The sequence below is a fragment of the Eumetopias jubatus genome, unplaced genomic scaffold (assembly GCF_037043125.1).
Source record: "Eumetopias jubatus isolate StellerSeaLion01/CBP00866 unplaced genomic scaffold, mEumJub1_p1.0 scaffold_8, whole genome shotgun sequence".
Taxonomy (NCBI): domain Eukaryota; kingdom Metazoa; phylum Chordata; class Mammalia; order Carnivora; family Otariidae; genus Eumetopias; species Eumetopias jubatus.
The window spans coordinates 105164376-105186832 of NW_028274814.1; the positions used below are offsets into that span (position 1 = coordinate 105164376).

Below are 22457 nucleotides of genomic sequence, written 5' to 3' on the forward strand. Positions count from 1 at the left end.
ATCAAATATGTTCTAAACTTAGGTGAAGAACAGAGTTTCTAGTTATTGGGTCCTAAAAGACCCACATCTAAACCCTAAGGAAAATTTGGGGACTTAAAGAACATTTAGAAATTCAGCACTGCATAATCTACATAATTGTTGAATCAATATGTTGTACACTTGAAACTAATATAACATTGTATGTTAATTACACTTCAATAAAAATATTATGCTCAGACAAAACAACAAAAAAAGAAATTCAGATTCTGATGGGCCAGACCATGTAAGTTTGTGACCTTGCAATAGCTTCTATCATGCCCCAATTACTTTTCGTAGTTGTGTGGTTGGCTTTAGTTGGCCATCTTGAGCAAGTAGCTGTAGATCTTAGATTAAAACATTGGCTGGAGAACTAAGAAGGAGGAATAAGTTCCTAAAGATCAGGGTGACAGGTATAAAAGGGGAGAGGTGAAATTCTCAGGGCTAGTTGCTCATAATGTGAATTTTAGAAATGGAGATGCCATTTAGTATGTGTTAAGTTAGAGAAGGTGCCTGGAGTCCACTGAAATCAAACAGAGGATGATGGACAAGATCTCCGAGAGCTGTGATATTCCAGCAGGAGCCCACATCAAGAGAACTATGAGAATCACCATTTTAAAGTGGAGAGAACATACTGAGAATACGTGACTCAGTTCTTAAAGATTAGGACAGCTGTATCATGAGGCTACAGAAAAACTATTTAATTTTAGAGGGGAAGACCAGAAATTAATGTGAAGTACTTGAAGAATTACTAGATGAGTTTCAATTTGACACAGTTATTGTAGGTACTAACCGTATACCATATAAACCTACTGGAATAATTAATGTAATTAAAGCTTTAAAGGGAAGAACAGCAAAGATAAGGCATAGTAAAAGCAAACCAGACAGAACAATAGTAGATGGACTTCAGGCCTAGATAAGATGGTGCTCTGATTGAATAGCACCTGCATGGTAATATCCAACTCAGGAAGGGAAAGGTCAACAAGATTTTCTTGAACAGTGGGTGCTTTAGAAGATCCACTATTGTACTAGTCCTATGTCTAATCATAGGAAAATAACGAGAAATATAAGAAAAAACAAATTCCTACATCACAAAGCAAAGTAAAAGTAGAATGAAGTAGGGACCCAGACCCAGTAAGCTGTTCTAACCTGCGTGTGCTTAATTTGTTGGATGGGAAATGTGCCTCAAATTAGACCTTTGTTTGGGACTGCCAACATTACAAATTTCTGAACTTTGCAAGAATTTGTGGAATATCTTGAGTGCTGTTCTCTGAAAGTATCTCCCACATATGGTTTTTAAAAAATGTGTCATAACTAACTTCTTGAGATAGGATTTCTCTCAATTAAATTTCAATCCACAGATTGTCAACTGTAGATACCTGATATACTAGTAAAGTTGAAACGAAGATTTTTATTTTTCTTCAGCTCTGCTTATTCCCACTGAGACTAATGAAGCTCTGATATAAATTTTGGGGCAGTGAACATAGGTCTAAGCTAAGTACTTTGTCCTGGAAACATCATTTGGCTTGGTCAGTGGATAGAACATACAGCAACAACTCTGAGGAAGCTACAGTCATTCCAACTATGCACATAAACTGATAGTGTTCAATATTTTCAAAGAAATTGTTCCATTTTTGCCTTGGTTTATTTTTCAGGAAAATGTACCTGAATTTCTTATCCATCTTGAAAGACCAATAAACATGAAATAATTGATCTTTTCTATCTTATAAAACTCATTACATGAAGACACTTCACTCTTTGGTAATCCAGAAACCAAGGCGCAGTGTCATTCAAGTCCTGAATAAGGGTTAGCACTTATATATGTCTCATAAATACTGGTTACATATTTATACTCCTGAAGTACCTGCTATGGAATAATCAATAATAACAGAAATACTTCTATTCTTCCATTAATCAACTCTGTCTTGCCTTGTTGGATTCTTTTTAACCCAAATACCATTATCCTATAGGAAATAATTGTACTGAGAAATGTTATCCTTTATTATACTACAGAATGTTCTTAATATTCTTCTTAATATTAAGACAAATATTTTATTTAATACATTTTAAAATTATATTTTGCCAAAACATTTTGCAAAATAAAACTCAAAAGTCAAGTATAGTAAAATCTTCAAACCAAATCTAGAACTAAAATTGGTTTCTGACTATGAGGGTAGTTAGGATTTGAGAAATAACTCCATAAAATTAAGTTAATCCAACAGTGTTTAAAATTAATAATAAATTTTAAATATATTAGTCTTAAAATCACTGCATAATTGGAAATGTTTAACTTTAGTAACTGTTAAAAAAGACATTTAACTTGGTTCCATAAATAAACCAATGAAATACATTATTTGCCTCAATATCACCCTTCTATACAATGTGAAAACTGGTCAAATTGCCATTATATATAAATATTTCATTATAGAAAAAATGAAAATTAACTTTTAAGTGAAATAAACCAAGTTTATTAGCCAGCCTGGGTTTTAATTACTCTTATTCCTTTAGACTTAAAATAATTTTAAATAAATAAAATTAGTTCTTTAGACTTGAAATAAATTCTAAAGAATCTATCAAAACAGATTTTTAGAAGAATTTTTTTCTCATTAAATAGCCATAAAATTGAATAAAGCATTCCTTATAGTAATAAATAAAATTAAGAGAGTTTGAACAGATTGTGATAATATTTAGTTATATTTTTGAGTGATCTGTAATGAAAGAAGAAATATTTATTGCACTGAATGCAACTGAGCATTTGGTTGTATTCAAGAAATAATGCTCTCAAGGTCACTTCTTTATTTCTGCACAGTGCTTCTATTAAATTTGGATACATATATATACATATATAATTTTAATAAGTAGAAAATTAATGAAATAATTAGGCCAATGAGCTCTTCTACAACTTGCAAGTCTGTATTTTCTCATTATTAGTAAACATCTGTAAAGCAAATGAGAAAGCAAAATATGAAGTCAACTGATTATCCCAAATACTATAACCATATGAGCATATCTCTTATAAAAATGGTAACTAGAGCAATGAATATTATTTCATAGGAAAGAAGGTAAACATGAAAACTACAAACAAATATTTGAGAGGGAGGAGAGGTAAAGGAGTAACCAACCAATATATTCTGGAATAGAGAAATCCTTTGGCTTTTAAAGAACATGTTTTATAGGTATTATTTCATCCCTGAAAATGCTGTTTTGTATTTTAAAAATATGTTATTTATAGACCCACTAGCTTTCTAACAGCTGCTGAGACTCAAAATTTGCCAATTTTGCAAGTCATTTAAATGTTCCATATTATATGTGAATGAAAAGATACACTATCAGTTTCCTGACAGATGCAAAACAATCTGCCCCGGGTCTAAAATAAGTTTATGTTCAATCAGTCAGAGAAATATTCTCCTTTTAAATACTCCAATTTAAGAGGAGGTACTTTAATTGTTGTAAGAGGAAACACAAAGTTGGATGGTATAGGTTCTCATTTTATCATACCAATTCAGTACTGGATTTAACATCAAATAGATTATTATATTACTTACGAGGCTACATTTAAATACTTTCAATATATACGAGTTTTGCAATAAATGCATTGGTCTCTTAGAATAAACTGTTTATTTCTATTATAGGCCGAAGATTTGTATACCTATTTCAAACTGTAGCTGAATAGAAGCAGGAAATCCCAGCACTGAGTAGTTTTAGGGAATCCTAGGACAACAGTGGCCTTGGTCTATTGCTTTCAACTACTGTCTTTTTAATTCCCCACAAGTAATAGTCAGTAAAAGCTAGAAAAAGGAAGAAGAAAATCTCCAAACCTACTTTTTCTTCAGTCTTCTATCCTTCTCAGCTTGAGTTCCAAGTTTGCCTAGCCCCAGGGACTCCTGAGCGGCAGCCTCAGTCTCCATAAAGCCTCCTGTGAAGAAGTAACTATTCATATTAGGTTGGATACATTGTGTCAATTTAAAAGTTAGATGATCAACAGGTTCAGTAACCACATATTCTTTTTTCTTTCTCAGATAGTCTTTATATTTCCAACCCAACATGTGTAAAATGGCATGGGTACACAAATGGACATACACTGAGAGAATGAAAAGACAAGGTACCCTATTAGCCTCCTATTCAACTGCACCCAGCAGCAACATAATACATAATAAATACATGGATAAGTACGGTCTGCAAGCTTCAAGGTCCTTTCTTCTTCTTATGAAAAACAAGAGCAAGTATGGGTGTAGTGAGTGAGGTTTTTTTCAACATTTGAAAAATGTGACATATTTTATATATAATGGGATACATGATAGCCCAATGAACCCAATCCGGTGCATGTCTTCAATTCCAAGCCAAGGGAATGTAGAGGCATTTGCTGATTTCTAAAGATCTTTCATATCCTGCTTTTGGAATCATCTTTTCCTCACCTGGCTGACTACTATAACCTTTGGTATAAGCCCTACTTCCAGAACTTCTTATGTTCTGGCAGGTTTTCTTTTGTTTTGTAAATTTTATAATGACATCTGGAAAAAATCATGTCTTCAAAAGATCTTAGTAAGAACTGCTTTTACTCAGCAGGCCATAGATTATTTACTGTAGTGTCATTTTTATTGGCTCTCGAAAATATGCAATATACATAACATTGCAGGGAAAGGAAGAAGAAAAAAAAAGTATGTTGGGAATCAAACACAGAAGTACACATTTTACAATGCAGTTATTTCATTCAGGATCCATAAACATATAATTAATTAATAAATTCTTGTTACGATTGAAAAATGAGAACTTAATCCTGGGCTCTGTTTTCTCTCATATTTACTATATGCAAAAAAACATGAAGCCAAAGTACATGAAAAAATGTTCACTATTTTTAAGTGGGTTAAGGTATGCATATTTTTTAAGTGTAAGGGATTTAAATTCCAGTTAAGCTCAAGATTAGGTAGAAAGACTCAAGCTAATACTAACCCTTACAAAGACTAGACACACACACACACACACACACACACACACACACACACACACACACATCACCAATATATCAATAAATAAAATTACTAAAGCCAATTTTTACTATTCTGTCGTTGTAATTTCCCGACTTCACATTTGCAGGGCTTGGCCAGGTTACGGTTTTTCTAGTGAAATGAAATATCTTATTAAAGCACCAGTGACAAATTTTGTTGTTAATGCTTTTCATAATTTATTTTAGCAAACAATCTATAATACTTGATGCTATAAATTCTGCAGCATTGGCATAAATATTAATCTCATAGCCTAGTAACTCTCTTACTGAACTGTATAATTGTAACAAAATCCTCTTTAACTGAAAACACAGTGACTGTTGTCTAGATCTAGTCAGTAATTTTGAAGCTGAGTACCAAAATTTATTTTATTATTATGCACATGTGTAATTAATACTTAATTTTTATTATGAAAGAATTTCATTGTGGGCACCATTAGGAAAATCATCCACTAGCTGAATGAAGGACTCTTGGGGGTCATTTTTAAATGTGAGATTTTCCATTTATGCACAGTGAGTGGGTATTTTCATTTTATTTCTCTCATCAGTGTACTTGCCTTACTGTATATCCATAACTTATTATTCACAGTCTGCAAGTAACAATAAAATTGTTCTCTTGAAATGGAAATGGAAATGAATGATTCACTTAAAAGTTACAAAATTCTTGATCAGTCCAGATGGGGACATAGAGATTGATGAGGTAGACCCATTCAATAAACAAGACATTTCGACCACTGAGTGGTTGTATGAATCAGGCTTTCTATTTTTTCTCAGCAAAGAAGAACATCTAAATTATGATTTCAGTTTTTTTTCAAGAACCCAACATTTTAATTAGCAAAACTAACATTTTTAAATAAATGATTGCTCTGGGAGGAAAACAAAGACAGCTCTGGAAGAATACGGTGAGTCAAATCTAGACCCAGAAAAAAAAGATATTAGAATTTGTTTCTCATAAATAAAACTATAAAAATAAAAAGCATGAGGAGCTTGGAAATACTCTGGCTACTTCAAAATCTAATGTCCTTTGAATAGAGCATTTAATAGAGAATTACAGCGATATCCTGTTTCAAAATAACATTTATGGCCATAGTAGGTAAAATTATTTTTAAGGATCACATGTAGGACAGTACCCTTAAGCAGGAGCAAAAGTCTAATCAGGTGCATTTTTTAAGCCCGATTAAAATATTTCTGGATGAGAACCTTCTTTCATAGAACTGATCCAGCAAAGTTCAGGTTCCAGCTATTGGTAAGAATGATCTCAGCCAAACCAGCTGATGAACTCTTACTCTATGGATGATCCTCTGACTCTGGAGAGTGTCTGCCTTATTCTTGTCCAGGTGGTAGTGGGTTCATATGGCTATGTGGACTTTAGGAATATCTGTCTGTGTATCTATACTAACATTTTATTCACTAGTCATACAGAGCTATGAAGCACTTGAAATGTGGCTGGTCCAAATTAAGTGTTGGAAGTATAAAATACACATATGCTTTTGAAAACAGAATGCAAAAGAATATAAGATATCTAATAATTTTATGTTGATTACATGTTGAAATATTCTGACTTAAATAAAATATTAAAACTTAACTCAATGGTCTTTTTTTACTTTTCTTAATGTAGCTATTAGAAAATTAAAAATTATATATGTGACTCACATTTGTGGCTTGAATTATATTTCTGTTGGACAGCTCTCTCTATACTGATGGTTCTAAACTGGAGACAGTACCAATCTCCAGAAGGAAATTAATATTTGCATATGTTGATTGGGGAGGGAGGCACGTTTTCAAATGTCACCGTGATTGCAAAGGGCAACTGATACATATTGGGCAGGGAACAAGGATTCTAAATTCTTTAATGAGTAGAAAATCCTTTAGCCTATCCTTAAAATGGCAAGAGTGACCCTGATATGAAACGCTAGCCTGTGGAAGCTAGGGGTTACTCACTCTATGGGAGGTTCATTAGGAATGTGAAGAGAGGGATGCCTGAATGGCTCAGTAGGTTAAGCGGCTACCTTTGGCTCAGGTCATGATCCTGGGGTCCTGGGATGGAGTCCCGCCTTGAGCTCCTTGCTACGCGGGGAGCCTGCTTCTCCTTCTGCCTGCTGCTCCCCCTGCTTGTGCTTGCCCTCTGTCTCTCTTTCCCTCTCTCTCTCTCTCTGACAAATAAATAAAATCTTTTTTTTTTTTAAAAAAAAGGAATGTTAAGAGAGCATCATTAACTCTCCACCCTCTCATGGCATGAGGCACTCAGACATTGAAGGCTTGAGTTTCATGATTGACTGGATTACTCAGATAATAAATTATCACTTGGCAGTGGCCACCCAGTAGTTGTGCATGCAAATGCCCAAGTCAAAATTCTTGCCTTCAGTGAAGTTCTCTAGGGTATCACTAAGCACATTTACACTGGTGAGGTCTTGTAGGAGTTGAAGTTGTTGGACACAGGACCACTCCTAAGATGTGAGGGTCCCACTCAAATATTTTTTCCACCTCATTTTTTTTTTCTTTTTTTTTAAAGATTTTATTTATTTATTTGAGAGAGAGAATGAGATAGAGAGAGAGAGAGCACGAGATTCAAGAGGGTCAGAGGGAGAAGCAGACTCCCTGCCTGAGCAAGGAGCCCGATGCGGGACTCGATCCCAGGACTCCAGGATCATGACCTGAGCCGAAGGCAGTCGCTTAACCAACTGAGCCACCCAGGCGCCCTCCACTTCATTTTCTACATAAACATTTTGAGTTAACCCCAAATCAGCAGGACAACAATCTAGTGGTCCAACATCATACAATAGCATTCCAGACAGCAGGAGTGAGTGATTCACTTGTCAGATCACCCTCCTGCAACCAGAGTTGGGCCACTGGCCCAGAACAACCTCATGGGTGTAAGTCTCTGGGCTTCCTGGGATATCTGGTTGACCCCAAGCACGGGAAAGAGGGTCAAGGTACATTCTGAAGGGGAGAAAGAGGGACCCAAATCCACATGGTTTGCTTGGATCAGGCACCGTGCCCAGATGGCACTGCCTCCCTGGTTTGCCCCAGGGTCTGAAAGGTAAAAAAAAAATAATAATAATTAAAAAAAATAAAATAAAATAATCAGTGCTTTCAGTGATTAGACCCACACAGGTCCAAATCTTGGCTTCTTGGCTAAGAGTGTCCTGCCCCGATAGCACAGCCAGCCCTAGACTCTCCCAGGTACCAGAGAGGGATAATAGAAAATTCCAAGGAAGGTGCTGCAAAGTGTGAGGCTTCCTAAGACCCTGGCCAAGGAATCTAAAGGACCCTTATATACTCGGATCTATGAATAGTACTGGTTGGAGCTATCTGTTCATCTGAACTATGACGGCAAATATCTCTATGTTGCTTGGCCCTTAGATTCCTTTCAACATAATTTATTTCATGTTGTCCCTTGAAATACAAGTCTATAGGAATTTCTAGCCAAAACCCATATTGCAAGGTCTATACCTCTCCATTTATCCAATAGAGGTCCCTGTTCTTGTATTTAAAAAGGGAGCTCTAACTCCACAGAGATGAAGACTGCAATCTGGTGCCCATTGGTGGCTTCATCTTTTCTTTCAACTGACCTCTCTTTAGTATTAAACCATAGCATTCACTTGGATTTAAACACACTTTGAGTTTACAAATGGTTACTTAATTGCTCTGTATCTGTCAGTCTGTTAGCTCTCTGAAAAATGCACCTAGACACAGGGCCTGGCTCATAAAGTGTAAAAAATGCACTCATAATGGAAGCTAAATAGTTTTTTATTCAAAGAAAGGCCCTTTCACCATGAAGAGCATGAGTCATCTGTAATTGATACTTTGGGAATTTCTATTGTATCTGTTGGCTCCAGAGCATCTAGGAACAATCTAAATTTTTGGATAAAGGCCAGCACAAGCCACCCAAATTTCATGTGTAGAAGGGTGCTTGCTGAACATTTTTGGTGCAATATTGATGTTGTTTTTGTCATTATGAAGGTATTTTCTTCATTACGCTAATTATAGTAGGTCAGTGAGTTCGGGCAACTAAAATACAATCTGTCAGATGACCATAAAGGAAAGAGAACTGCAATTTAGGAGGCAAAAAATTTCTTGGGAATGTATTGCTTTTCATGTGCACTTAAGGCAATTCTCAAAAGTAGCTTCTATCTATCTATCTATCTATCTATCTATCTATCTATCTATCTATCTATCTTTCTATCTATCATCTATCAATCTATTTTTACTCAGTGATACATGTATTTTATACATTCAAAATTGGGGACACTGCCTGTTCAAATTTAATATATTTTTTTGTTTTTACTGTTTTTGTTTTTCATAGCTTCGTCGCATTTGGTTTTATTGGATCAATTCTCCATACTTGAAAATCTCTTCGTCTTTGATTTCTGTTCACCTCTCTTACAATGTCTGTCAATGGCCTCTGTTCTTTATCCTTATCATTCACTGTTAACATCAGCTAGGATGGTCATGTGTGTTCTGTTCTTTTTTTTCTTTATAGTCATTATAATTGGGGTTCTCTGAAGACCTGGGAGACCTGGTGTTTCCCAGGTAGTAAATCAAAGAATGTATTAAGATCATATGGAGAGATATTTTTGAGATAGTTTTTAGAACAACTCTATTTTTTTTTTTTATTTGTGTTTTCTGTCCATATCAGTAATCCATAAATCGGATACCTGTGCTATTGAAATATTCACGTTAAGTGACTGGGGTTGTATTGACTAAAGACAGAGGAGTCCTAATTATGCCACCAGGGACCTTGATCCAAGGTGGCATCACTCTACTTGTTAGCACTATAATAGGAGGATTATTCAACCAGTTATAAACCCCACCGAATTTTTCCATCACCCAGACCCCATTTTGACATCTTGTCCACAGGGATGCCATGAGTCACAGCTCACCCACTGCCTTTCCTGTTCTGTAACTGAGTAACTTTGTCAGAAAAACAAACAAGTGTCATCTGACATAGTTATTTTTAACACAGTTTAATTTGCTTTGCTTCAAAATAGGTTAATGCCTTCAGATAGAATTAAAAGGCAAGCCAGGCAGGATTCCAATAACCGATGTATAATTTTAGATTGTGGGGTTCAAAACTCCTATCCCTAGCTATCCTGGTAGGATAGACAATGCAGCAGGTAAAATTTTTCTGGGTCAGGAACATGCTGAAGGTTTTGTTTTGTTTTGTTTTAAATAAAAGGTTGTATGTGCTTATGTGCTTTATTTTAATAAATTGAAAGTTCTTTGATGCCAACAGTTATGCTTTAGCCATTTTACTAAAGTTCATGGTTGGTACTCTACACGAAAGAATGGCTCAACATATGCTTATTCACTCAAAGTAGGAAGACAGAAATGATTTTGGATTATCTCTGTGTTCTTTTTTCCCTCAAAATCTCAACCCTGTTGGGTTTCAATTCCCTCTTGTTATGCTTCTTTTCTGGGTAAAATCTTTCTCTTTAAGCAAGCAAAAGCAAAAATGAATTTTTGAATAGTTCCACTTATGTGTACTTACTGATCACATAAGGCAAACCTTACTTTTATTAATTTTCTTTAAATTTTAGAATTACTAAACAAAAATTATAATAGGATTTTATAAGTCCCCTTTCGGTCTGGACAGTTTTTCCAATCATCAGTTTATTTGGGGCTAGTGGTCTTTCTGACATTGTTCTTACATGTTTGCTTATATCTATCATTTGTTATACATACAACTTTGGTACCAAAATATTTCAAATTATATTTTTTAGGAAGAGGTCTTCTGTTTCAGATATACTGCTTCTTCCTTAAGTTCACATCATAATAAATACTCTCCTGAGTGTGTTACTATCCTTTTGAATTGCTGGGATAACATCTATCCTTCATTGTCTTAACCAATCTTCTATGTTGGTTAAGACTAAAATTGATTCTAGAATTTTAGTAGTTTGTGTGGAAGTCAGGCTGTGGTAGGTTATAAAGTGACTGACAGATGAGAATGTGAAAATAGTAACTGTGGACAACTCATTTAAGCTTGGATATTAGAGGTAAGGGAAAGATAAGTTAACATCTAAGGAAGATGGCAGGATCAAGTGATGACTTTAAATACAGATTGGACATAAGCATGCTTAAATATTAATTGAAATATCAGGGATGCCTTGCATCTCTAGATGTATGCATCGGGAAAGAAGGCTGTGGTCATTGGGCTGCTATGTCTTGATAGACAACTATCACACCCTGGATCTATGTTCTACAAAGTCAGCAGAAGTTTTTACTGGTCCTGTTGTCTCTATGCCCCTCAACAAGATTATCAAACCTGTTTTTACATCTTTTCATCTTGGGATTTGTACTATGGGAAGAGAGTAAGTGAAAATAAAAGGAGAAAGAGAAACTAAAACCAGATCCCATGTCTGCTAGAAGGAATACTTCCTCTGCTAGGATACTCTCCCCAAATTCAGTTGATACCTTCAGGTAGACTTGGCTCATATATATGTTTTACCTTTCCAGCATAGTACTTAAAAATTAAATATGAATGCTTTAAATGGAAGAATAAATGCTCATTCACTCATTTTAATCTATATCACTTCCTGTTATTTTAAACCCTGCCTATAATCTGATGCACTGAGTAGACATTTTAGTTTGCAAATCCTGCTCCTACATTATAGGCATTAATACTGTACACAGAACTGTCAAACTGTCTGATAAAGAGCAGAATGAATTTTCTAAAAGGTACCTGAAAATGTGAAATCTTCCATTACTACCAAGCTTTTCTCCATGCTACTTTTGTGATTTGACTGAATAATCAAGGTATCCAAGGAAAACATACTTTAAGGATTTCTGGAATAGGGGCACCTGGGTGTCTCAGTCGGTTAAGCATCCAACTCTTGATTTTGGCTCAGGTCATGATGTCAGGGTCATGAGATTGAGCCCCACCACACCCAGTGTGGAGCCTGCTTAAGTCTCTCTCTCCCTCTGCCTCTCCCCCACTCCCCCTCTTGCTTGTTTTCTCTCTCTCAAATAAATAAATAAATAGACTTCTGGAATAAAATAATTTTGTTTGGTTTCTGTTAGCTTTATTCAAATGTTTTTGGATGTGTTGTTGTCTTTGTGCTTTGGGGTCTCCATGTTTATATTGTCTCTGCTAGTAACACATTTGAAAAAATGACTACTTGGATATTCAGTTTGATTCATGGTTAGGGGTTATTAATGCAGTCACACTGACTGATCCATCATATCTGAATTTTATCTTATAACCCTAGCTTTTCAGATTGTTATACAATACAAACAACACCCCCTTAACCAATATTCTCCTCTTTGAGTTACTAAGAATTTCTCCTTTGTTCTTCATCATTCCTGATGGAACCAAGCGAACACGTTCATAGTTTTGTTTAGATAGTTTTCTTCCTCCATACCATATTTCATTTAGAGGCCTCTAGCATAGCTACCCTCAGATTACTTTTCTTTCTTTGAGCTTATGAGTTAAATCTTTAACTAAGAGTTCAAAATCTTAGGACGTGGTCCAAAACTTCAAATTTGGTTCTTTGACACCATCATCCCTCTACCGTATTACTTTCTGTGCCATCTTTTATTCTATTTCTATTCACATTGGCAGAAGAAAGAACATTGCCAGTGCCTGTGCCTAAATTTGTCAGATCAAGATATTAAAATCATAACCACTAGAGGTCTTTCTTAGTTTCTTCTAATGCATAAATCAGCATGACCAGGTGGTAGCCTCTGGGGTTTGAAAAGTTTTCACAGTCTTCCCCTAACAACCTGGATACACCTTCCAAGACAAAAGTAGACCTGAGTCCTTATCCCTCAACCAAAGTACCAGTGGTACCATGTACCATATTCTTTTGGTAAATGTATGGTTTTTTAGAACCTATTTGTGTCTGTATTTTCTTCTTATTTACTCCAGTCTCATTTCCAGTAAAGACTTTTTATTCTTGGCTTCTCTAGGAGCTTTGATTCACCTTCAGTACAGCTTCGGTACAGTTCCAGAGGCACAGATGTTTGTCACTGTCTTCCTCATCAGTAGTGCAGTCCTTAGCATGCTGACTCTGGCTTTATTTATACTGTGTCTGTTGTTCTTCAGCGTAAAACAAAATTGTTGAGAGTTCAGAATTCTTCCTGGGGTGATGCTATGACCCCCAAAAACTATGGTTAGTTTCCAACTTGGATGGTGTTGATCAGAAAATAATTATCATTGATTCCCTTTTCATCTGGTCTGACATAGAGACACACAGTCACTGAAAATGGGTAAGAAGTGCTAGGTTTCTAGAAGAATCTATATTTTACCAGACTTTAAATTATATCTTGGCTTTGATTTTGAAAGAATATTGGCAAAATTTCTGATTCAGTTACTCTTCATCGAAGTTAAATACAAAATAAAAATAGAAAAAAAATCCATGAGAGAAAGGCAATTAAATCTATGTTAAAAGGGAAAAGTAAATTATAGATCCTAAAATGAATATATATGTTGAAATAGGAATAAATAAAATGATTACTATGTTAGCAAAATAAATATCTTAAAATAACTATCTACACTATTGTGAATTACACTGTAATATATTGGAAATGACAATTTGGTAAGATTATAAATAGTTGTCAAACAAAAAAATTAAAACAATGCCTTGGCATGTATATTTTATATTTAAAAAAGAAGCATCTTCTATCTTCTCTCCTTATGCAATAATTTTTTTTATAGCTTAAGGAGTTCCCTCCTGAGAAACAGAAATCCAAAGAGGATTTAATTCACCTGCTGAGTAACATTTAATCACACAGCTGGTCAGACATCATTGATGCTTTGTGTGGGTTTTACATTACGGAAGTTGGGAAGGGCATTTTTGAAAATACCACATTTGTAAATTTGCAAACATAAATATTATTCTCAGAAATTCTTTTGGTGCCAGGACAGGCAAGTAAGCCTGGGAGCTGGAGCATTACTTGTAAGTAATCATTCCTTTATTTGGAAAACTAAAGAAAGTGCTAAGAAATTTGTATCATTCTGTTCAGCATTTAGTGTTAGAGGTGGGAGCTAAATATTTTCCCAATCACTTAACTATAGTTCTAAGTTAAATGGGAAAAGATGGAAAAAAGAAGATGTAATCACAAATATCCAATATGATGAAAAAAGATTTCAGAAGAAAAAATAAATATATAGGAAGACACACACACACACACACACACACACACAGGCAAGTGTATATATATCATCATTTTAGGAAATACATTTTTCATATTCTTTTTGTTTCAGACAATTATAAATATGTCTGTCCATCCATCCATCCATCACCTATGTACATATGTTTATGTATTTACCTAGGGTCATTTCAAATGTACTGATCTATATTTTTATTCTATTAGTGACTAACACAATCCGTATTGCCCTATTCCTTCCTCTGTCTCCCCACCTACATAGTGTAGAGTTTGCTTGTGGAAAGCTGTGTTAGCTTTAAACAAAGAAATCCTGTACTTTTTTGCCCTGCATATAATTCTTTATTTTGACTAAAAAAATTATTTTGGATTTTTTATAGGTATTTCAACTGTTTCAGCAGAAAAGCTTTTATAGATATCTGTGCCTTAAGTGGCAGTACGCTCAGTGGTTTTAAACTGGTTTGAAACACCGACACTAGGATAAATTTCTCAGTTCCGCAACTTACTAAGACATTGTTTACTCAACAATAAATAAGAATAACGGTAATAACGCTTGCCTCATAGGGGCCTTGTGTCTATCACAGAGTCAGCATCAAATAAATTCTAGCTATTGTTATTCACAGAGAAATCAAAAGAACTATACGTTTTACAATATTCTTCCCTTGTAAGTTTTGTCCAACATTATTCAGCTAAATTGCATTTACAGAGCTGACTGAAAAAGAAAGTTTGTCAGGTAGAAAAAAGAAGCAATGCAAAGATGGGAAATGAAATGAAAAGCAGATGGACCCTCAGAAGTGACTGAAATGAGTGGCAGTGAAGAGTCAAACACATGCACACTTACGGAGCTGCCCAAGTCGGGCTTTTTCTTTTTTACCAAACAGACGTCCTATTGAAGACTTGATTCCCTTCTTCTTGGGGGCTTTGTGAAGAGAGTCTTGGCTGCTATTGGCACTGCCAAGCCCAAGGCTTTCTGGCTCAAGGGAGGCAGACAAACTACTGCAAAACACAAAAGAGAGCAAACTGCTCGTCCCACAAAGTACTAAGACTTGTTTCTTTTAGAAAGGGACAAACGGAAGAACACTTATTTTCTCCCTTTCCTCCTATATTTGCTTTTACACATATTGAAGTTTGTTTTTTTTCAGGCTTAGGGCCTTGAGCCTCCAAATTTTTTCTAGAAAAGATTATTTTTGTTCTAAATGTTTTCCCCCTTATTTCTGATATGATCTCAAATGAATCAATGAACATAGATTGGCTTATTCATTGCCTGTTAAATGACCTTCCATTCTTTAGCATGTGACCCTTTCCCTATTTCCTTCTCAGAACTTACGTTTTTTTCAGTCATAAACATAATGACCTATGATAAGACATTTAAATTTAACTAACAATGAAATTTAAGCTGCCATTCCAGCCCACATCTTTACTGGGGTTTCTTCTAGCCACCTTTCTCTCTCCCAGTTTTGGAGTCTAAATCGTTTAATTTTAAATCATCTAGGAAGGATTCAGAAGCAAATAATCATATGCTCTAGTGATCACTTTTTGTTTTTTCTTATAGTTCTCAGGTATTCTTTTAGGTACATGAGACACTGAAATGAATTCCAAGCAGGTGCTTGCTGTTCCATTCCTGGTCAGTGTAACTGACACCGTATTAATAGGAGAGGTTCATATATATCGCTATCTATTCTACAGCTGCTAATGTGACAACACCTTGATGAATTACTTTACTTATTCATCCTAATTCATGAGTTCACATTCTCTAAACTCCAAACCAATAGCTTTCACATGTTAAAATATAATTCACTCTTTTCTTGGAAGGTGAAAGCATATATTTTGAAATTGGAGTAACTTTTGTTTTCCACATTAGAAATCAAAAATAAGCAAAACAGAAAGACAAAAAATGCCTGCCAGCACAGAAAGCTCTGTTTTCAAATATAGTTGCTGTAAAACACATACTATTTAGAAGACAGATTCTTACATAAGTTATTAATACTAAGTCATTATGGTCAGTTATATCAATTATGTGTCTAGAGACGCTGCAATTGATAAGAATGTAAAAGGCCATATATTTAAGATGTGACTCGCATGTTTAGGTTTATTTATGTCATTAATTCTTATGGAGATCTGCTTGCAATTTTGTAGGCTGACAGAAAGGACCACAGGATGAGTTACTGTGAAAAATGGGTATTTTCCCTTACCTTTTCTTTTAATATTTTGGCAAATATACTTTTTTTTTCTTAAGAACTTTCTGCCTGAGTAGCTGTTCTAGGCAGCAGCACCAGCACCTGGAGGGTGGTATACCTATCTGTCTGCTAAAAGTAAATGATGTGCAATTATGGACTTTTCAGACCCTAATTACTCTTACATTTAAGCCAAATTTATAGTCTTGTCCTCGAATACCTTAATTTTTCTATTATTCTTCCTAATAAGTCCTTCCATTAGTCTGACTCTATTTTAATAGGAAATAGCCACTAAAAATAGAAGAGTTCGTCTCATCCATATTGGCTAATAAGACCAAAAATATACAATTTTAAAACTAAAAATTTGATTTCAGAATGCAAATTTTTTTTTCCACAAGTGATGTTGGGGAGAGGGAGCAGGGCAATACCTTAATGGAGAGTTAGAGCTCAAATAAAATTTCTCATATAATTTTGAGAAATTGTATGAGTGCAGTCAATTTGACAACACTGAAAGAAAGAGGAGTGTTTTCTAAAGGAGAGCAGGTCTTGTGCTGTGTTCTGGGAGAGTCGTACCTTCGGGCATCATTGTGGTAGGAGGAGGGAAGGGTGTGAGTCATCCTGATGGCTCTAGGGGTAGGGGGAGGAGAAGTTTCACATTTAATTGTTGCTTTATCCTCCCGACCATCTTCTTCCACCACTGCAATCTAGAAGCGAAAACAATACATTCAGATGAACTCTTTCTAGATTTCAATGGAAATGGATGGAAATGGAGAAATCATTAAGCAAGGCTATTTGTGTAATTCTAACACAAAAACAAAATAAAAAACTTGGGGCATATAGGTCTTACACATAGAAATTCACATTATTGAAGAGTGTGTGTCATAACTGTTTAAAAGTAAAGATATTCCAGTTTGAAAAAAAAAAACTCTTGGATAATTTACACAAAAATATTATTTCAGAGTAAATAAACACCATAGATCAGTATCTAGGGACTATAAAAAAGCTACCCTGGAATCCATTTCAATATATCAGGAATGTAAATGTTTCATAAAAAGTTACTGAACACATATTTGAGCTAATTCACTAAAAAAAGTATGCATAGTCAGGTTATCATAACATGGATATCTTTTACATAGATCTTTGAAGTGAGAAGAGAAGGTGGCAAAAATACAACTTTACCAGATAAAGTGTATTAAATCAGGCTAATGAAATGTGTTCCAGATGTTTAAAAAAATGAGTGGCAATTTATTAGAAAAAAAATTCTTGCAAATTGTTTCATTTCACTACCTCTCATGGGAATGTGGACAAAGGCATACAGAAACAAGAAGATGAGGTGGAAGGGATTTCTTTAAATAATTTAGTTCAGAATCCAGAACAATTCAGGATAAATTTTGTCAGAGACAGACATATAAAACTGCATGACAGTCAGACTTTTCAACAATCGAATTGATTGTAAAGAGGTTTTTTTTTACAACAACCCTGCATTTTTTTCCACGGCATCACTGTGCATTGAAATACATACATATAGAGAGAAAGATTCTGGAAAGCATAGTTAGAAGATACAGTTCTGGAAGTTCTGATGACAAAAAGTTAGCAATATGGCTATAGCAAAAATTTTAAAGCTGTTTATCATCTTATGTCTACATAATGCCTTGCTTTGTTTCTATGTTGAGCTATTATTCATAAGTGTGTTTATATATGATATATGATAAAGACCTCATGTATTGGAGAAACTTAATTAAATTGTTTGACTGGGCTTTTGTCATCCAAGCCTAGATTACTTGTAACAGTTCATGTAGGCATCTATATACGATTTCCTCTCTCCATTTCAATGAGTATAGTGCCACCGGAAGAATCTTTTTCAAGAACTACTTTCAGCATGAGGTTAATACTCTGGAAAACTCTTCCTAAACTCACCTCTCATCTAAATTCATAAAGTACGTTTCCAAACTCTACCTAATATGTGTTTATGTCTTCACAGTCCCATGGTCTAGCCGTAATTGTTTTCTGTGATTTTTTTCTGCTAAGCCTGACCCTTCTGCTTCCAGAGTTTTTCCTCTGAAACACCTCCTAAAATGCCTTATTCTCTCCACACCACCAGTCAAATATGCCAACTGTCCAAATACCAGCTTTTAAAAACATCATACACAAACTGTTTGTCTGAATAATGCTTGGAGCTTACACTGTATAAATAAAATAGAGGAGAGAAACGGTTTGGAATCAGAGATGGATTTGAATTCTGATTTCTCTTATTTGTTGAATGACGCGTGCTAATTACTTACCTTCTCTAAGATTCAATTTCCTCATCAGCAAAATGGACGTGATAATACTTATCTTAAAGTGTTCTTTTGAAGTGCAAATGGAATCACACCCGTAACTCCTTAGCCTGATACACAACAATTTTTAGTTTGCGGTCTTTCCATGACCTACTTTTTTTACCAACCGTTTCTTCACCCGCTAAATTCCCTGAGCCTGCGTTCCTGTATGAGACTTTCCTTTGTCACTTTTATTCTTATACCCACTGAACTTCTTTTACATCCATCATCTACTCAGATTTCTTTCTATATTCCTAGAATAATCCTTTTAAGTGGTAGAGGAAGTCAGAGACAAAGAACTTTATGCATGATAAATTTGACAGTTGAGAACCAAATGGTAGTATCAAGGAGAAGATACCATAGGAAGATAGATGTTAACTCAAGAAAAAAAAAGTTCCATCAATCTAAGCCACACAAATACAGATTTCTTTAATTTAAAAAAGACAAAAAAAATAGTTTTCTGGTTCCTGAAGTGTTTGGAAATAGTCTATCACATCTTGATGATGCTGAAAAATAGATTTATGCACTAGATAGTAGGTTGAATCTTTGAAATCTTTCCCATCCAACATCCATGAGTCTGAGCTTTGCTGTTCTCAATTATCTAACAAGATGTCATTTTGTGAATCAGAACTAGAGTCAATTTTGTTTCTCATTTCCAATACTTATTCTATTTATGTCACACCAAATAGGAAGGCATCAGATTAATTATATTTTTATAAGTTCTGTCTTCTTGATGCTCTAGCATCTGGTCCCCAGGACAGAATGTTCCTCTCAGGGCTGGCTAATTCCTAGAGATAGCAAACTACTTCCCTGGAGTGTGCCTTTCATGTGCACATCAATCAATCTAGACCAGTGCGCCAAACCATACTCTCTTTCTGGCTCTTACACTTCAGGAGGCAATATTCCTCTGCCTTAATTGTCCCAGGCCAGGAATTGGACAACTAGAGATGGCCCCTATACCTAGAGCCCACCGACATGATTAAAACTAGCCAATCCTAAGCCTGCTTACCCTGCCTTGCCTTTCCAACAGAAACCACAATAAAGCTCCTACTCATCTTTTCTCCTAGCTCTTTCTGCTTCAGGACCTCCTCTGGTACTTCCTTTTGCCTCTGCATAGCATGGCATGCCCTTCCTCTGGGGAAGTGTGAGTAACAAGCTCTCTTTTCGTTGACAGTGGTCTCCTGATCTGTTGGTCTCACATGCCTGAATAACAGTAAAACCTACATTTTAAAAACAAGCAGCACTGTTCTAGCATTGGCAATAAACAATCTAATTCTAGGATATTTAGACCACATAATCTAACCATTACCCTAGGAAGCATAAACAATTTTATTTTGAGGCATCTGTTCTTATAATCATATTTACACAACTGGATAACACTTAAATACTTTTAATATTTCTTTTTATGTTACTAAAATGGCTCAACTAATGGGAATATAATTTTAAAGCTTTCACAGAAAAACAATATTCAACTAGCAATCAAAAAAAAGATATTTACAGTACCTTTCTCCGATGTTTCCTTAGATCACTTGGCTGTGATTGGCAGTAATAAAAACAACATAAAATAGAACTAATTAATGAGTACCAATTGACCATGTTACAAGTTTAAATAGTATTCATAACATGACTGTCTTGTTTTTTCATTCCATTGTTTTCTAAATAAATGTCTTTAACCATTACAGAAGGACTCCTCCTCAGAGTGATTTCAGAGAGGAACCTTCTTAGATGGAATTGGTAGGGGGCATGTCCACATGAGAGGGTCAAACATATGTGTATGAGATCTGAGACACGGGACCCTAGGGAACAGGAAGCACGTATGCAGTGATCTAGCCAGAAATAAATATGGGACTATACCCTCCCGAGAAAACATAAATGGGAATGAAGAAGATCATATGTAAATGAAGAATCAATGCACATATATGGAGTTTATAAACATTCCCTTTTGCCCTATCTATGCAGAGCCTTGGTCCTCCCTAGGGCAGGGATGTTATCCCTGATGTATCTCACACTTCCTGGCATCCTAACAAATCTCTCATTCCCAAATGCCTAAAGCTCTGGCCTCAGTGTAACATGTTTCTACAGCTGCTGTTTTCTTGTCAATGTGCTTTTACAGAATTTTTTTTAAAAGTTAATTCTTTCTGATTTCCAATGAACCTTATTCACTTAATATCTTCGTTAATTTTTCTTGTGTGAGTAAAACAATTTTATTCCATTTTAGTTACATTTACATTTATATATTTTTATGTTATTGGAAAGTTGGTTGATCTAGTTCATTCAATATTCTAACTAGATATTGGTAGAATGTTCTTTATGCTTATAGATTTGTGGTGAGGTAAAAGTAAATGAAAGCACATTTTATAATCAGGACAAATAACAATGTTTGCATAACATATAAACATATACAATACAAATGAATACAATATCTTTTCAATCTCTGCTTTTCTGTCCCTAAAATTCTTCATTTTCCTCTGAAAATTCAAACATGGATTATATCCAACAGAATTATCCCCCCCAATATTTTCTATAGGTAAAAGAAAATCTACTTGTCTTTCACTGTAGCAGTGATGAATTTAATGACAAACTTTTCTTAGGGTGATAAGGACTTCTGGATTTCATTTCTTGTTTTTCTGAGTCAGATATGGAAAATTTTAAGTACTTTTTTACCCTCAGGAAATGCTTCAAACATTTTTAAGTACTGTAATTACAGTGTAATAATGTTCATTTATCATTGATTTATTTATGACTGCTCAAGAAAATGCATGAAAGCTGTGGCATCTTTTTCAAATATACACAAATATCATGTGTAAATGATGTGTGTAAATGTGTTTATACACATTATTTTATTAGTATAAAATAATAACATTAGCAATGTTTATGAAAATACTTTAAAGAGCAAAACACTATGTTGCAAAAATGTAAGGACCAGGACAGAAATAACCAAAGCTTCCTTGCCTTGAATGCTGACTAAATTCTGCTCTGTGGGCCAATATTCTTACTGTAGCTTTGATAATAAACAAGTCATCAATATATGTAGCAAATATAAACAGAAACTAAGCGAGAGACAATATCCTGTTTAGTTAAAGTCAGATTGACGGTTCCTAGATTTCTAAAAATAAGCAGATCATAATGTAGCTCCATATACTGGGTATATAGTACGTTGGCTAAAACTGTGTGCTGTGTCAAAGGGGGGTCAGTTCTGATTAGCTGTCCTTTGTCCTGATTGGGTACAGTCTATGATGTCTATTTAAAAATTTTTTTTTAAGATTTTATTGATTTATTTGTGAGAGAGCGAGCAGGAAAAGGGGGGAGGGGCAGAGGGAGAAGCCGACTCCCTGCAGAGCAGCAGGGAGCCTGACTAGGGAGGGGCCAGAACCCAGGACGAGACCTGAGCTCAAGACCTGGGCCAAAGGGAGCCACTTAACTGACTGAGCCACCCAGGCGCTCCTATTTTAAAAATATTTTTAATATCAAGTCTGGAAATGAGCACAGAATAGAGGACTCAGTGGTTTAAGAAGGTAAAAGTTTCCCTTTTTTAAAAAAAATTTGTCATTTTTCTTTTATGTTGACTTTATTGTATGGAAGTCCATAATCATAAAGAGTTTGGATGTGAAAAATGCTGCCACACCATAAAAATAGTTTTCTGTTTCAATTCTCAATTGTAAAATTAAAGAAAAAGACATTTAACTTACATACATAACAAATTTTGTAAAAATAAAATAAAAAAAAATTATAAGGTAGTTTTTCCCTAGAGGTGAGAGCATTTTATATATATAGATAGATATAGATATAATTTCTTTATAAAGAAATGCATATATGTGCATTAATATAAATCAATTCCAGTGGAAA

The 22457-nt window shown here is 34.9% G+C and overlaps 1 protein-coding gene across 9 annotated transcripts in view; it reads right to left on the reverse strand.

The window, feature by feature from the left end:
* The window catches only part of PPFIA2 (PPFI scaffold protein A2), a 462519-nt gene that overhangs the window by 53792 nt on the left and 386270 nt on the right, over nucleotides 1-22457 (reverse strand). For all 9 annotated transcript variants that reach the window (XM_088025652.1, XM_028105432.1, XM_088025651.1 and 6 more), the window contains 4 exons: nucleotides 20115-20144; nucleotides 16870-17000; nucleotides 14964-15118; nucleotides 3838-3931 (listed from right to left, as the gene is read on the reverse strand). In XM_088025652.1, coding sequence (XP_087881778.1) covers nucleotides 3838-3931; nucleotides 14964-15118; nucleotides 16870-17000; nucleotides 20115-20144 — 410 coding nt within the window. The remainder of the gene's footprint in view (nucleotides 1-3837; nucleotides 3932-14963; nucleotides 15119-16869; nucleotides 17001-20114; nucleotides 20145-22457) is intronic.